The sequence below is a fragment of the Capra hircus genome, chromosome 25 (assembly GCF_001704415.2).
Source record: "Capra hircus breed San Clemente chromosome 25, ASM170441v1, whole genome shotgun sequence".
NCBI lineage: Eukaryota > Metazoa > Chordata > Mammalia > Artiodactyla > Bovidae > Capra > Capra hircus.
The window spans coordinates 9,152,727-9,166,976 of NC_030832.1; the positions used below are offsets into that span (position 1 = coordinate 9,152,727).

At 48.5% G+C, this 14,250-nt stretch overlaps 1 protein-coding gene across 1 annotated transcript in view; it reads right to left on the minus strand.

Annotated features, from left to right (window-relative positions):
- The window catches only part of EMP2 (epithelial membrane protein 2), a 43,651-nt gene continuing 36,817 nt past the window's right edge, over positions 7,417 to 14,250 (minus strand). The window contains exons 4-5 of the mRNA XM_018040779.1: positions 11,996 to 12,142; positions 7,417 to 10,912 (exon numbers count right to left, since the gene is read on the minus strand). Of these exons, the coding sequence (XP_017896268.1) occupies positions 10,725 to 10,912; positions 11,996 to 12,142 (335 nt within the window). The 3' untranslated portion in view covers positions 7,417 to 10,724. The remainder of the gene's footprint in view (positions 10,913 to 11,995; positions 12,143 to 14,250) is intronic.

Genomic DNA, 14,250 nt, shown 5'->3' on the forward strand with positions numbered 1-14,250 from the left:
GACACGTGAACAATGAACACTGATTGTCGTATGCATTGTGGCTGTGGGTGCGCAGCAGTAGCTAACTCACCCGTTATCTTGCAAGCATCCCCCATCAATCAAGGGCTTCCCTGGTGTCTCAGACGGTACAGAATCAGTCTGCAAATGCAGGAGATCCGGGTTTGATCCCTGGGTCGGGAAGATCCCCTGAAGCAAGGAATGACAACCCATTCCAGTAATCTTGCCTGGAGAATCCCATGGACAGAGGAGTCTACAGTCCATGGGGGTTACAAAGATTCAGACACGACTGAACGACTAAGCACGCGTGCACTCTCGACCAAAGCAGGCAAACTTTTGGGGAGATCAGAGACAAAAGGAAAGGCTTTGCCTCCTTGCTGTACTTAACTGCACTTCCCATCACTTTCCCACCAATCAAAAGGCCACACCAGGGTCTGCCCTCTCTATTGGGTGGGTGGTCACAAGAATCAAATGATACAGTTCATACGAAGGCACTTTGTAAGCTGAAGTTCTGGGTAGGTCTGGAAGCACAGTGTCCCCCGCTTGGTGACAGGTCCTGGATGAACGCTGCTGCACTACCTGTTTCATCCCCATGCCCCTGTATACAGACTGGCCCATGCCTTCCCACCCTCAGTTCTCCTGGTCTTAGCTTCAGAGTCATCTCATCACTGAGTCCTCACCCAGCCCAGGTGGCTCTCTTTATGATACACTGTTTCCTTCACAGATTATATCCCAATGTGTAGCTTTTTCCTGTTTTCAAACTTCTTGAAAATTTGTTTCAGTTGGAGGATGTTTGCTTTACGATGTGGTGTTGGTTTCTGCTGCCGACTTGTAATTTTACTTATCCTTTTTCTCATTTATTGTCTGCCCCCCTCCCCTATGACCACGTAGGCTCCATGGGTGCATGGGGCTATTCTGTGTGATACAACCTTGTGTCTCAGTGCCTAGCCCAATGTGTGGCACATGATAGGTGCTCCACAAATATTCAGAGAAGGGGAGACCCAGCGACTAAGTATCATTCTGGTTTTGCAGATTAGGACATGAGGTTTAAAGAGTCTAAGTAGCTGACTCAAGCCTCTTGGCTCCTAATTGCCCAGTCGGGTCGGAACTCCAGTTTACACTGCCTCCCAGGGAGGGTTTGGTTCGTCACGGAAGTCCCGGGCCATGGCCTTGGATGGGGGCAAGGAAAGCAAGGATCAGAACAGAAAAAGGCAAATGAAGGCTCCTGCCCCACGGGTGATGAGTCAGAAACCTCAGCTTCGTAAAGCCAGAGAGGCTCTGTAATTAGTGAGCTCCGGACACCTGGCAGGGCTGCTCTCCCGCAGGCCATCTGTGCGGGGCTGCGCAACGCGCTTCCTCCAGCCCCTTCCACCCAGAGCCCAAGCCCAGAAGCTCGAGGGGGAGCTCTGCTCAGAGGAGGGAGAGAGGACGGGCTTTCTTGGAAGCTGGAAGCGTCTGATCATACACCCAAGTGTAGCTAAACCAAAATACTTGTTTCTTTTTTCTTTCTTTTTATTTTTTTTTCTGGCCATGCAGTGTGGCAGGCAGGATCTCAGCTCCCTGACCAGGACGGAACCTACTCCCTCTGCAGTGGAAGCGGGAGTCTTAACCACTGGACCGCCGGGAAGTTCCCAAAATATATATTTCTAATTTCCTGTTGGATTGGGATGTCCTACAAGGTCAGCTTGAGAGAGGAAACCCAGTTCAGATGGAGGAGACGCAGGAAATCCATCAAGGGAGAAACAAAGCACACGTGTGAATTCCCTTACACCAGTGAGGACATCAGAGTTCACGCGTTCTTGTATTGCACGTGTCCTCCCCCGATGCAGGGCCTCCCTGGTGGCTCAGATGTTAAAGAATCCACCTGTAATGTAGGAGACCCAGGTTCAATCCCTGGGTCAGAAAGATCCCCTGGAGAAGGAACTGGCAACCCACTCCAGTATTCTTGCCTGGAGAATCCCATGGACAGAGGAGCCTGGTGGGCTAAAGTCCGTGTGATCACAAAGAGTCGGGAGTGACGGCACACTCTTCCGACGCACCCATATAAGAAAGACGAGATTGGAGGGGGCTGAGGTAGGTGAATCATGCCCCTCCCAAAAGATGTCCACTTTCTAGTTCCAGAAGCTGTGATGTATTAGTTTACATGGCAAAGAGACTTTGAAGATGTGATTAAGTTAAGAATCTTGAGATGGGAAGTTTATCCTGGATTATCAGGGCAAGCCCAGTGTGATCACAGGGTCCTAGGAGGTCAGAGGGAAGAGAAGATGCTTTGAAGATGGAGGGAGGGGCCATACACCAAGGAACGCAGGTGGATTTAGACACAAAGGGAAGAAATGGATTCTTCTCCTGGAGCTTCTAGAAGAAACCAGCCCTGCCAACACCCAATGAAACTAATTTGAGACTTCTGACCTGCAGTAATGTGAGATAATAAATTTATGTTGTTTTAAAGCCACTAATGTTGTTCCAGTGGTCATGTAGGGATGCGAGAGTTGGACTGTGAAGAAAGCTGAGCGCTGAAGAATTGATGCTTTTGAACTGTGGTGTTGGAGAAGACTCTTGAGAGTCCCTTGGACTGCAAGGAGATCCAACTAATCCATTCTCAAGATCAGCCCTGGGATTCCTTTGGAAGGAATAATGTTAAAGCTGAAACTCCAGTACTTTGGCCACCTCATGCGAAGAGTTGACTCATTGGAAAAGACTCTGATGCTGGGAGAGATTGGGGGCAGGAGGAGAAGGGGACAACCGAGGATGAGATGGCTGGATGGCATCACCAACTCGATGGATGTGGGTTTGAGTGAACTCCAGGAGATGGTGATGGACAAGGAGGCCTGGCGTGCTGCAATTCATGTGTTCACAAAGAGTCAGACATGACTGACTGAACTGAACTGAACTGAAGGTTGTGGTGATCTCTTAAAGCAGCACCAGGAAACTATGACAGGTTTGAAAGTAAACTACTAGGCAAATACTCCCAGTGGTAGCCAACAGAGTCACCTGGTACCTGAAGTCACATCACAAAAGAGGAAGTTATCCTTTTCTGTTCACTTACTGAGTACATCAAGTAAGTATGGTCCTGATCATTTTTAACACCTACACTTCTGTTACTAACCTCCTTTCTTTATATATATATATATATAAATATATATAAATATTTACATATTTATATATATGTATATAAATATATACATATATATTTCAATGGCACCCCACTCCAGCACTCTTGCCTGCAAAAATCCCATGGGTGGAGGAGCCTAGTAGGCTGCAGTCCATGGAGTCGCTAGGAGTCAGACACGACTGAGCGACTTCACTTTCACTTTTCACTTTCATGCATTGGAGAAGGAAATGGCAATCCACTCCAGCGTTCTTGCCTGGAGAATCCCAGGGACAGGGGAGCCTGATGGGCTGCCGTCTGTGGGGTCACACAGAGTCGGACACAACTGAAGTGACTTAGCATAGCATAGCATATGTATAGATAGATAGATGGATAGATAGATAGATAGATAGATAATTTGGCTTCACTCAGTCTTACTTGTGGCACACAGGACCTTCAGTCTTTAGTTGCAGTATGTGAACTCCAAGTTGTGGCATGAAATCTAGTTCCCTGACCAGAAATCGAACCTGGCCCCTCTGCATTGGCAGCAGAGAGTCTCAGCCCCTGGACCACCAGGGAAGTCTCTAACCTCCTTTCTTAGTTGAGTAAGAGCAAGGGGACTTCCCTGGTGGTCCAGGGGCTAAGACTCCACATTCCCAATGCAGGGGGCCCAGGTTTGATCCCTGGGCAGAGAACTGGATCCTCCATGCCCCAACTATGACCTGGTTCAGCCAAATAAATAAATATTAAAACTATATATTCTTTAAGAAAAAGAGAAAGAGTAGTCCTCAGACTCAAAACCTCCTACGAACAACCACTTGAAATATGCATTTAATAACATTCTTGGTTTTAATTGTATCTCATTTTTATTGCTCAGTTGTGTCCAACCCTTAGGGGCCCCATGGACTGTAACCCGTGTAGCAGGCTTCTCTGCCCATGGGATTTTCCAGGCAAGAATGCTGGAGTGGGCTGCCATTTCCTTCTCCAGAGGATCTTCCCGACCCGGGAATCAAACTCGCGTCTCTTGCATCTCCTGCACTGGCAGATGGATTCTTTACCACTAGTGGCACCTGGGAAGCCCACCCCATTTCTAACTGGGTCACTAACGACAACTGGTGTTGGTCTCCAACTTTATGAATTTGAAATAAATTATGTTAGTTTTTCTTCTGAATAAATGCGTTTATATAAAAGAGAGTCGATTTAAGGGGGAAAAAAATCTCCAGTCAATGATAGCATAGGATGCACATACCTACTAGCAAAGAGCATGCAGATGGCATATGGGTCAATAACGTTTGGTAAACACTAGCTTAGCTGTGGGATGATAAGGAACTGAGCTTCTGATGGGGTTTAGCAGGCACCAGCCTTCCTGCCTGCCCAGTGTCTGAGTTTCACTCTTTCGCTGGGGGCATTCCCTTCTTTCTGGGTCTTTGTGGGCTGCAGAACTTACCTCCCACTGTAGAAATGGAAGATGCTTGACAAGCATTTCCCAGCCTCCCTTGCAGCAAGGCCATGGTCACGTGACCCCGTCTTCACCAATCAGATGCACTGTGCCCGGCTCCGACTCTAAAGCAGTCAGGGTCACACAGATGCTTTCCGTAAGATCAAGTTCTTGGTGCAAGCAGCATCATGTTGTGGTGACAGCAGTGGTTTCCTTAGAAAACTGAGTTCTGTGGAACCATCCGATGTGGTGTGGGGAGTTGGGGTGGCTGCCTGACTTCCTTTTAATAGATTTCTGATTTAACTTTTTTTTTTTTCTATTTATTTTTTAGCCACATGTGTGTGGGATCTTAGTTGCCCAATCAGGGATAGAACCCATCCCCACTGGAAGCATGGCGCCTTAACTGCTGAACCACCAGGGAAGTCCTTTCTTTTCTGTTAAGTCAGCCAAGTTGCTGGTGCTTGCAACTTAGGACCCTGACTAACACAGAACATGGGTGCCACAAGCCACAGACACAGCAGTGGAGCAGAGAGCAGCTGGGACCCACTTTCCAGGCTGGGAGGCAGCAGCCCAGGCATTGCTATCGCAAACCATGTGGCTTACACCAAGGCTTGGAAGCTTTCTGTAAAGGGCCAGCTAGTCAGGGTTTCACACTTAGGTCCATATGGTCTCTTCTGCAGTTGCTCAAGTCTGCCTTTGAGAGCAGCCTGGAATAGTATGCAAATTAGTGGGCGTGGCTATGTGCCAATAATACTGTGTTTAGAAAATCAGATGGTTGCCTGGATTTGGCCCATGAACCATGGTTTAACCCTGGTTTAAACTGCCGTCTATTTCACATCAACTATGTACCCATGGACATTGTGAGCATCAGAAAAACTTGTAGAAACACATCAGGATGCTCCTGCAAGAAAAAGTCAATCTTGGGCCAAAGATGGTTCATTTAAGGACAAAAATGGAAGAAAATATGGCTTTACTGAGATTCTTTCTGTCTGAGACTGGCAACCTAAATTGGTGGAGAATCCAGTGATTGGGAGATTTACAGGGATAAGCAAGTCAGATTCAGAAGCAGAGGCTAGTAAATTTTATTTGTCAAGGGCCAGATAATAAATATTTTAGGTGTTATAGGTCACATACGGTCTCTTTTTTGCATTTTTTAAATAACTCTTTTTAAAAATATATTTATTTATTTAATTTTGACTGCTCTGGGCCTTCGTTGCTGCGCGTGGGCTTTCTCTAGCTGTGGTGAGCAGGGGCTCCTCTAGCTGCGACGCGTGGGCTTCTTGTTGCAGCGGCTTCTCTTGCTGTAGAGCACGGGTTCTGGAGTGCACAGGCTTCAGTCAGTTGTGGCACACAGGCTTAGCTGGCCCACAGCACGTGAAATCTTCCCAGACCAGGGATCGAACCCATGTCCCCTGCGTTGGCTGATAGATTCTTAACCACTGGGACCACCAGGGAGGCCCCAAATAACTCTTTAAGAATGAAACAGCATTCCACATTTGAGGACCACAGAAAGGCAGGGCTTTGGCCAGCAAGCCAGTAGTTTGCTAAGCCCTGGTCGAGACTAAGGGTCTGTGGTGTGAAGGCAAAAGACTGGGCAGAAGATATACGGGGTGATAGGAAAAGATGTCAGATCCTGTAGCATTCTTCATCAGACAAAGGATCAGCCTGGGGACACGGCTTGGACTGAAGACTCGAAGATACTGAAGCGTAAGACTGAGAGGTAAGAATTCTCAGGTCCAAAGATGAAGTCCACCTCATTCAAGACCATAAAGCAAAACCACCCTACAATGCTGCTACTGGGTCCCTGTCAAAATGTGTGTGATAATAAATTTTTGTTTAAAAAAATCCACGAGAGGTCTGGCTGGCTTAGCCTTGCATCGTCAGAGGAAACTGAGAGTCTTCAACCCCCAGGTACTGCTGAGACCCTTTGCACCCACAAGAAGGAGGAAAGGGCCTCCTCCCCACACCCACCGTAGATAAGGCCTTGGAGGACTGTGCACTAGAGAGATCATCACGTGGAGTGGAACCAGACAGATCCTGCATCAACACAGCCCTGGTCTTACTCCCACCATGGATGGGAGCTCTTGGAACTGATAACCAGCAGGGAAACCATGCCTGGACCGCTGGGCACTGATGCTTATCCTGCTCATCCATTTTCCAAACCGGACCATTGATTGTAGACCTCCTGTTCCTTTCTCCCTACTCCTCACTGGGTGCCTTTAGGAGCCTGTGATGACTCTAAGTCATAGAGTCATACGGCCCTTTTGGGCCATAAGGAGCCACACTGGGCCTGATGGATATCAACCCATCACCAAGTGACCCTGGAGTGGTTGTGACTTCAGGGTGTGTACCTCCTGGCAAGGGGTATGGTTCATTTCATGAATGTATAACTTTTGACTACTTTTGGCATTCCTTAGGGAAATGTGAAAGCTCTGGTTTAATTTTTCTTTCTTTTTTTGGGGGGGGTGGGGTGAAGAGTGTATTTTTATGATAGTTTTGTTTTCATCATCACCCAACCCTTTAAAGCAGAAGTCTTTTAAATACAAACTGAAGAACAGGACTGGCTATATAACTTGCAGAGACCATCACAAAAGGAAAATGTGGGGCTGTTCGTCCAAATATCATTAAGAATTTTAAGTCGGTGCTGGCCGATCATTAACCAAGCGTGGGGCCCTTCGAGGTGCGGGCGGGCTCCTGTGTCACTGTTGGTCATTCATCCAGAAGGCTGGCCCACGAAAGCAGCAGACAGAGTGAGAAGCCCTCCTTTGACCACCTTTCAGCCCCTCCCAGGTTGCTGTACAAGCCACACGTTAGGACCCTGCACTCAACGTGGCAGCTTCTTTCTCTAGATATTGGCAGCATTGGGAACACTGGAGTCTACTGTTCTGGGCAATTTGGTTTTAAACTTTATTTTTCCATGTACAGTTTCAGATTATACAAAACATAGAAAATGGACTACTTTAAAGGCACATTAAGTAGAAAGTCTCTAACTACTCTTAAAATCACATTTGTCCCCAAGTCAAGATTCAAACTTAACCTCAACACCTTTCCCTAGCATCTCCCCATCACCACTGCACCACCCACCCCAATATACAAAACTGTCCAACTTGCTGTATTGTAAGTAATCTTTCAACTATTAGCGAGTTTAGTAATTCCCATCCAGGCAGATTTTAAATGAGGCTACAGCATCTATTCAAGCTACCGCGTTTAGTGTGCTTACATACAGGCTTGTGGGGTTAGGTTTCTTCATCACCAGCGAATACAGAGCATCCTAGGGCTTCATCCTCTTGATTAGGGATGCGCAGAGACACACAACCCATGGCAGAGAACGTGGGGCAGGGCGGGGGAAAATGTCTCCAATTTTCCTGTATTCACATATGAGTATATACATTCACGCAGAGCAACAAATCAAGCATTCTCCAAACTTATTTGAAGAGAGACCCAAAGTAATTTTAATGCGAGTAATAAAAATGAGTTAGTCTGTCTTCATTCATAGCCCCTCAATGAAAGAATTACAGTACTTTATAAAAATGTCCTAAAATATGCAAACTACAGTTCCCTCAAAGGCAGTCGTCATCAGTAATACATTTGGTCCTAATATTTGCCTCTCGGATGTCTTAGCTCATTGTCTCTGCTGTCCTTGGGTAACTGATCGTGAGCACCAAGTGAGGGCTGAACCTACCGATGGGTAAGAAGGCTGGGCACGGTCTTGCTCACGCCATCACCACTTTTCTACCTCTCCAGGGCACATCGTGTCGTGAGGGGAAAGGAAGCTCTGTTGCTTCACAAAACCTTGGCATCACAGACGGATGTGGGCACTGAATGCTATACAAGAATAGTGGAGAGACCGGCCAGGAAAATCCATGGGTCATTTCAGATACCACTCCTGGAGCCTTTTGGAAAACGAAATTCATTCATTGCTTGGGGATGAAGCTTTCTGATTTCTGATTCTAAGGGGTTCTGCGTGTTTCCACTGTTTGGCTATCAGAGAGTTACAGACAAGCCACCCGAGCAGAAAGCTTGAGGGCACTTAAACCTACCTTCCTCCACAAGGTGTCTAGCATCCCGCCAAGCCCAAGGGTGTAACCTGCATTCCTACCCCAAACAGGACTAATGAGAGTTTTCCTCTGAGGCAGGAAGTGATCATTTGTCCTGCCTCTGGCCCCATGCCTCCCTGCACTGTCCTGGTGGCCTCTCTGCAGGGAGGGGGGCCCTGTTTCAGGCAGGATGTCTGGACTGGCCTGTTTTCAGAACCTTGCACGGTGCTTGGAACACAGCATTTAGTATTCTGCTGAAACTGAATGGAGTGAACAGGTAGAGGGAGAGAAAACCTGATCCTGCATGAAAGAGGTATCCATGGAGACCCTGGATGACTTAAACCAGACATTACCCCAGCTCCACAGGAAGTGGGCTGATGCTTCATTTAGCAGGAGGTCAATTACATGGCACCAGGGCTGACATGCGCAGACGGCTCCCAGGCACACCTCCAGCAGCAGGCTCACAACACGGAAGGGAGACGGCAGTGAGGGGCAAAGGGCTTCTCCCACAGTCACGTCCTGGGGTCCCCGTGCTGCCTGATCCTCTCAGAACCCTAAGGACTCGGAGTCCCCGGCCGCATTTACCCGGGATCCTGGCAGGCAGCGTCCCACGAGAGGCACATGCACTGTGAGAACCACAGCAATCTGGGGCCCTCCCGGGGGGGACTTCATTCTCTGTCGGGACCCTGAGCCCCTCCAGGGAAGGAAGCGTTCTCCGGGTGCCAGGTGGACTGCCCCGTTCCATCCGCGCCACCTGCCTCGGCTGAGCAGAGCAATATTCAGGCTGATTTAAATCCTCCGGGAGCTTTTAAAATGCAGGCAGGCACAGTGCGGGTCCCCTCCCATCCCATGGAACCTCTCTTCTGAATCCTTGGTTGTGTCCTCGGCAGCCTTCACCGCTGTTTGTAATTCGTTTCCCTAATCGGTTTTTTAATCTGTCTCCTCCATTAGACAGTGAGCCCCACGAGGAGACAGGCTGTCTGGACACGGTTTCCCCTGTGCCTGGCACAAACACTCCATCACTTATGTGGACAGATGAATGAATGGCGAACGCCCCTCTATGGCTCCAGAAGTGGGGCTTAGTAGAAGTCAGGCAGCCTTAGGCAGGGCAGGAGAAGGGAGAGGCCTTCTGAGTTAGGGTAGGGAGGAAGCTGTATCCTCCCCTCCCCACCCCTCACCCCAGGGTGTTTGGCTATCAGGATGCAAGCCCTGGGACTGGACTTTGGGTGGTCCAGATGTGAGCAGCTGTGGAAGAGGCAGTGAAGAATGAGCCATTGATGGAGGCCAAGGTTTGGGCTTTCAGTGCAGTCTAGACCCACCTCCCCATCTCCACACGATGAGATCTTTAACATGTATGAGGCAGTTCTGCTCACCCAGCCCTGGGACCACCGTGGTCCTCAATTTTAAGGCACCTGAGCATCACCAAGGAGCTTGTTACAAATGCAGGTTCCTGGGCCCCATCCCCCAAAACTCTGATTCTGTAGGTCTAAGAAGGGACCCAGAGAGCCTGCATTTTACAAGGTACCTGGGGGATCACGTGTGAGCCTAAATCAGACCCTCAGATTAAAGCTCACCTTCCTGAAGGCAAGCAGGTGACACTGTCAGCAAACGTGGGTAGCACTTTCTGAAGCCAGTCCATGACAGGAGGGTTGGGGCTCTGGTCTGGATGTAGACAGCACACTGGGAGGCCTATACCTGCTTCTCATGTGGAACTTGGCTAAGCATCCAAGGAGGTTTTCTCCTGTACCCATACCCACACCCCCCCAACTTCCACCACTAAATACACAGAGATTCAGTACAGGAAGCTGAGGTGAGGGAGTGGGGTTCAGTGTAGCCCAAACCTAGGGGAAGATGCCCCCAAGACCTGGCTTTCTCGGCGTCTTGTCCATCCCATTACATCCCCGTGGTTATCCTGCTGAACACTTTTGGATTTGAGGTTTGCAAGAATTTTGGCTTTGCCGTGTTGAGGCTTTCGGATGGGCAGGAGTTCTGAATTCCAGCCTTCACAGTCTATTCTCTGATCTCAAGAACATAAAAACTCTTCTTTTGGCTTTTAAAGGAAACAATGTGTTTGCTCGAAAAACCACACACACAAAAAAACTGATTATATACAAAATGGTTACGTGGATTCTGAACCGCAGCGAAAGCCACCCAGCTCCTGGCTCTATTTGCGCTTCCTCAGTATCAGATACATGAGGCCGCTGATGAAGGTAAATGCAAAGGCCACCCAGGCCAGGATGAAGGAGTAGCCGAAGCTGCCACCCGAGGTCTGGGCATACAGTCCTTGGTTCTTCTCGTGAATGTCTTTGCGCCGGTCTGTGTAAATGGAAGCTGCGATCATGACACACAGGCCTGTTGGAAGAAAGCCAGGGCCCAAATAAATCACAGACCACAGTGTGCACCAGGGACCCATGGGGACTGTGGTCGGAGCTGAAGACAAATTTCAGGTTTTATTATTAGCAGGCATTTATTTTAGTCTCTTGGAAAGATTACAACTAGTATTTTGTGGCAGAATATTGCCCTGTAGCCATTCAGCTGCCCATTCTTGCTGGCTGAATCCAGTGTCATTTGGACAGCCAGCTACCCAGCCCAGAGGGTCATAACTGCTCCAGGATATGGGTCAGCCAGGCAGGAAGTAGTTTGCTTTGCAGGACACATATGGTCTCTATCGCAGCTACTCATCCTGTCCTGTTTACTTGTTATAGTTTATGGTTCTATATATCTCAGTTCTGGCCATAGAAAATTCTACAGTGAAAATTATTACTGTATTATCCTGAAAAGAGGGAGATGAGAGAGGAGAAAGCATTTTTTGATGCTGTATTTTCCCTTGCTTATTGCTTTAGAAACTCTTGGTGGTGGTGGTTTATTAGGTCAGGATGAATGTCAGGAGCTGCAGCAGCCCTTTTGGGGCCATGAGGAAGCCATCACTGACACTCTGGAGATGACAGCATGGAAGGATGGAAAGAGTGGAGGGTTCCTGATGCTGCTGCTGAGCTGCCAAAACAACTCTGGCACCTTCCACCTTCAAGCTACTTGTTATATTAAAAAAGTAAAGTTTTTGTGTCTGAAGTCATTGCTACTTGGATTTCTCTCTTAATCACAGCCGAAAACATCCTTACTGAACCATCAGCATTCACAGATATTAGTGGTACAATGAGACTAAGTACCCAGATTTTCCTTGGGCGGAGAGCTATGCCTCTCTTCTCTCTACCACGGCAGCAACTCCTACTTACCCTACAGATCCTAGCTCAGGCTTCACATTTTTAGGACACCTTTTCTGACGCTCTAACTAAATCCAAACTCTGAAGTGCAAAAAACATCCCAGCTGCTGACCCCTCCTTTCCAATTCCTCACCTGCCACGCTCCTCCCACCAGAATACTCATGGTTGGCTGGGAAGGGAGTGTTTATTCTGGGAAGCCCGTCATTTCACTTACAAGCCATGAGCTGGATGATGGAGGTTAAAACAAATCTCTCTCCCTGCTTGAGGCGGAAGAGTTGGAGCACGAAGATCAGAAAGGCAATGCAGCAGAGGATGGTGGACAGGATCATGGTGGCCTGGACCGCCTGCACCGTGGAGAAGTCTGCGGGAGAAGGGGCAAGAGCACACGACTAAGGGCCACAGGCCTCCTGGGCCCCTGGGGAGCATGGTGACTGCTCCAGAGCAAGGATGGAGCCAAGAGGTCACGAGCCTTCCACTGGCACAGAATGAGCACACGTGTAGCCAGTGAGTCACCGCGACACCCACTCTGTCCACTTGTGCAATTGACCCGATAATCCCCAGTGTCCTTATCTGGAAAATGGTGCAAGAACCAGCCACTCTGCAGTCTTCCTGGTCTGGGTATTGCCCCAGATGCCTGGGTCTTGCCCCTAGATGCCTGGGTCAATGGCAGGTTTTATGTTTTAAGTACAAACCCTCAGATCCTGAAAGATTCTGGATCAAGAGGTTGGAACGGGATGGTTTGGGTGGGGATTGGGGGTCCTGCACCTTATAAAGACCTCAGAAGGGATTCTTAGATATATGGGGCTCACGGGGCTGAGGGACCTCCTGAAAGTGTCCTGTCGATACAAAATACCCTCTAAATATAACAGTGTGAGCCTTGTGATTGTTATTCAGGAAAAGGAAAGGTGAGGGTCTTTTCAGATTAGCCTTAGTGAGCAGGGCATGAAAGTTTGGGGCTTGGCACCGGGAAGTTTTAGGGGACAAAGCAGCTGGTCTTGGGTGGAGGGCACTGCATGTAGGAAAGACACAGGCGAGGCTGTGAACAGGTCAAGTGCATGCCCTGGATTCACCTGTGTGGGCCTCAGTTTCCTCACCTGTAACTTGGGGAGAGTAAGTGCTCCACTTCATCAGCAGGGGAAGGTGGAATGCTCGCAGCTGAGTGAGGATTCCAGGCAGTGAGCGCATGCGCAGTTGCTCAGTTGCGTCTGACTCTTTGCGACCCCATGGACTATAGCCCGCCAGACTCCCCTGTCCATGGGATCCTCCAAGCAAGAATACTGGAGTGGGCTGCCTTTTTTTTTTTCCTTTTTTTTTTTTTCTCCAGGGGATCTTCCTGATCCAAGGATCGAACCCACATCTCCTCCACTGGCAGGAGGGTTCTTTACCAGTGAGCCACCAAGGATGCCAAGGATTCCAGGCAGTGTTGGCAGAAAGAGAGTCGTGTATAAGGGACGGCTATTGCCACCAGGATGCAACTGGTGAGGGGCACAGTGCCCAAAGCGGCACAGGAAAACTTAAGGATAGATCTTTTTTTTTTTTTTTTCCAGTTTTGCTGGAAACTGACTGAAGGGAAGCATGATTTTTAAGTACTTAATCCACTATTTGGGCTTCCCTGGTGGCTCAGTGATAAAGAACCTGCCTATCAATGCAGGAGATGTGGGTTTGACTCCAGTATTCTCGCTTGGAGAATCCCACAGACAGAGGAGCCTGGTGGGCTACAGTCCTTGCGGATGCAAAGAGTCGGACACAATGCATGCACATGTAGAAAAAAAGGAACTGTTTTAAAGCAGGTGTCAGGATGCTTTTTCTATAAAGGCTAGACAGTAAATATTCAGGCTTTGTGGCTATATAGTCCCCTGTTCATTGTCTTGTTTTATTTGGCTTTTTCCTTGTTTTGGTTTTTTTACAACGTATTAAAAATATAAAAAACCACTCTTAGCTTATTGGACTGAATCTAGCTGGTGGTTTGACAGCCTGTTATGCTAAAGAAAAATAAGAGACTTCCCTGGTGGTCCAGTAGTTAGGGCTCTGCACTTCCACTGCAGGGGACCTGGGTTTGACCCCTGTTCGGGGAACTAAGATCCCACAAGCTATGCTGCGTGGTCAGAATAATTTTTTAATTAAAAAAATAAAAATAAAAGGGAATAGCTGCACATGGGGAGGTGGCCCACAAATGACAGAAGCTTGGAAACGTTGCTTCAGAGCACCACCAGTGTCGCCAGCTGACCACACATCCTGGCAATGATGAGGCTCCAACGGGGAAGAGTGGCTGTTTCCAGGGTCAAGGCTTAGAATGGCAGAGAAACAGACCCAGAGGGGGGGCAGCGTCAGGGGCTTAGAAGGCAGGCTTTTGAGCCGGTCACGTCTAGATGGACTCCTAACTCCATCACTCACTCCTGACTTTGTCACCTTGGGTTTCTGCCCTGTGCCTCAGTTTCCCCATCCTGAAACAGGGCCAGGAGACCACTT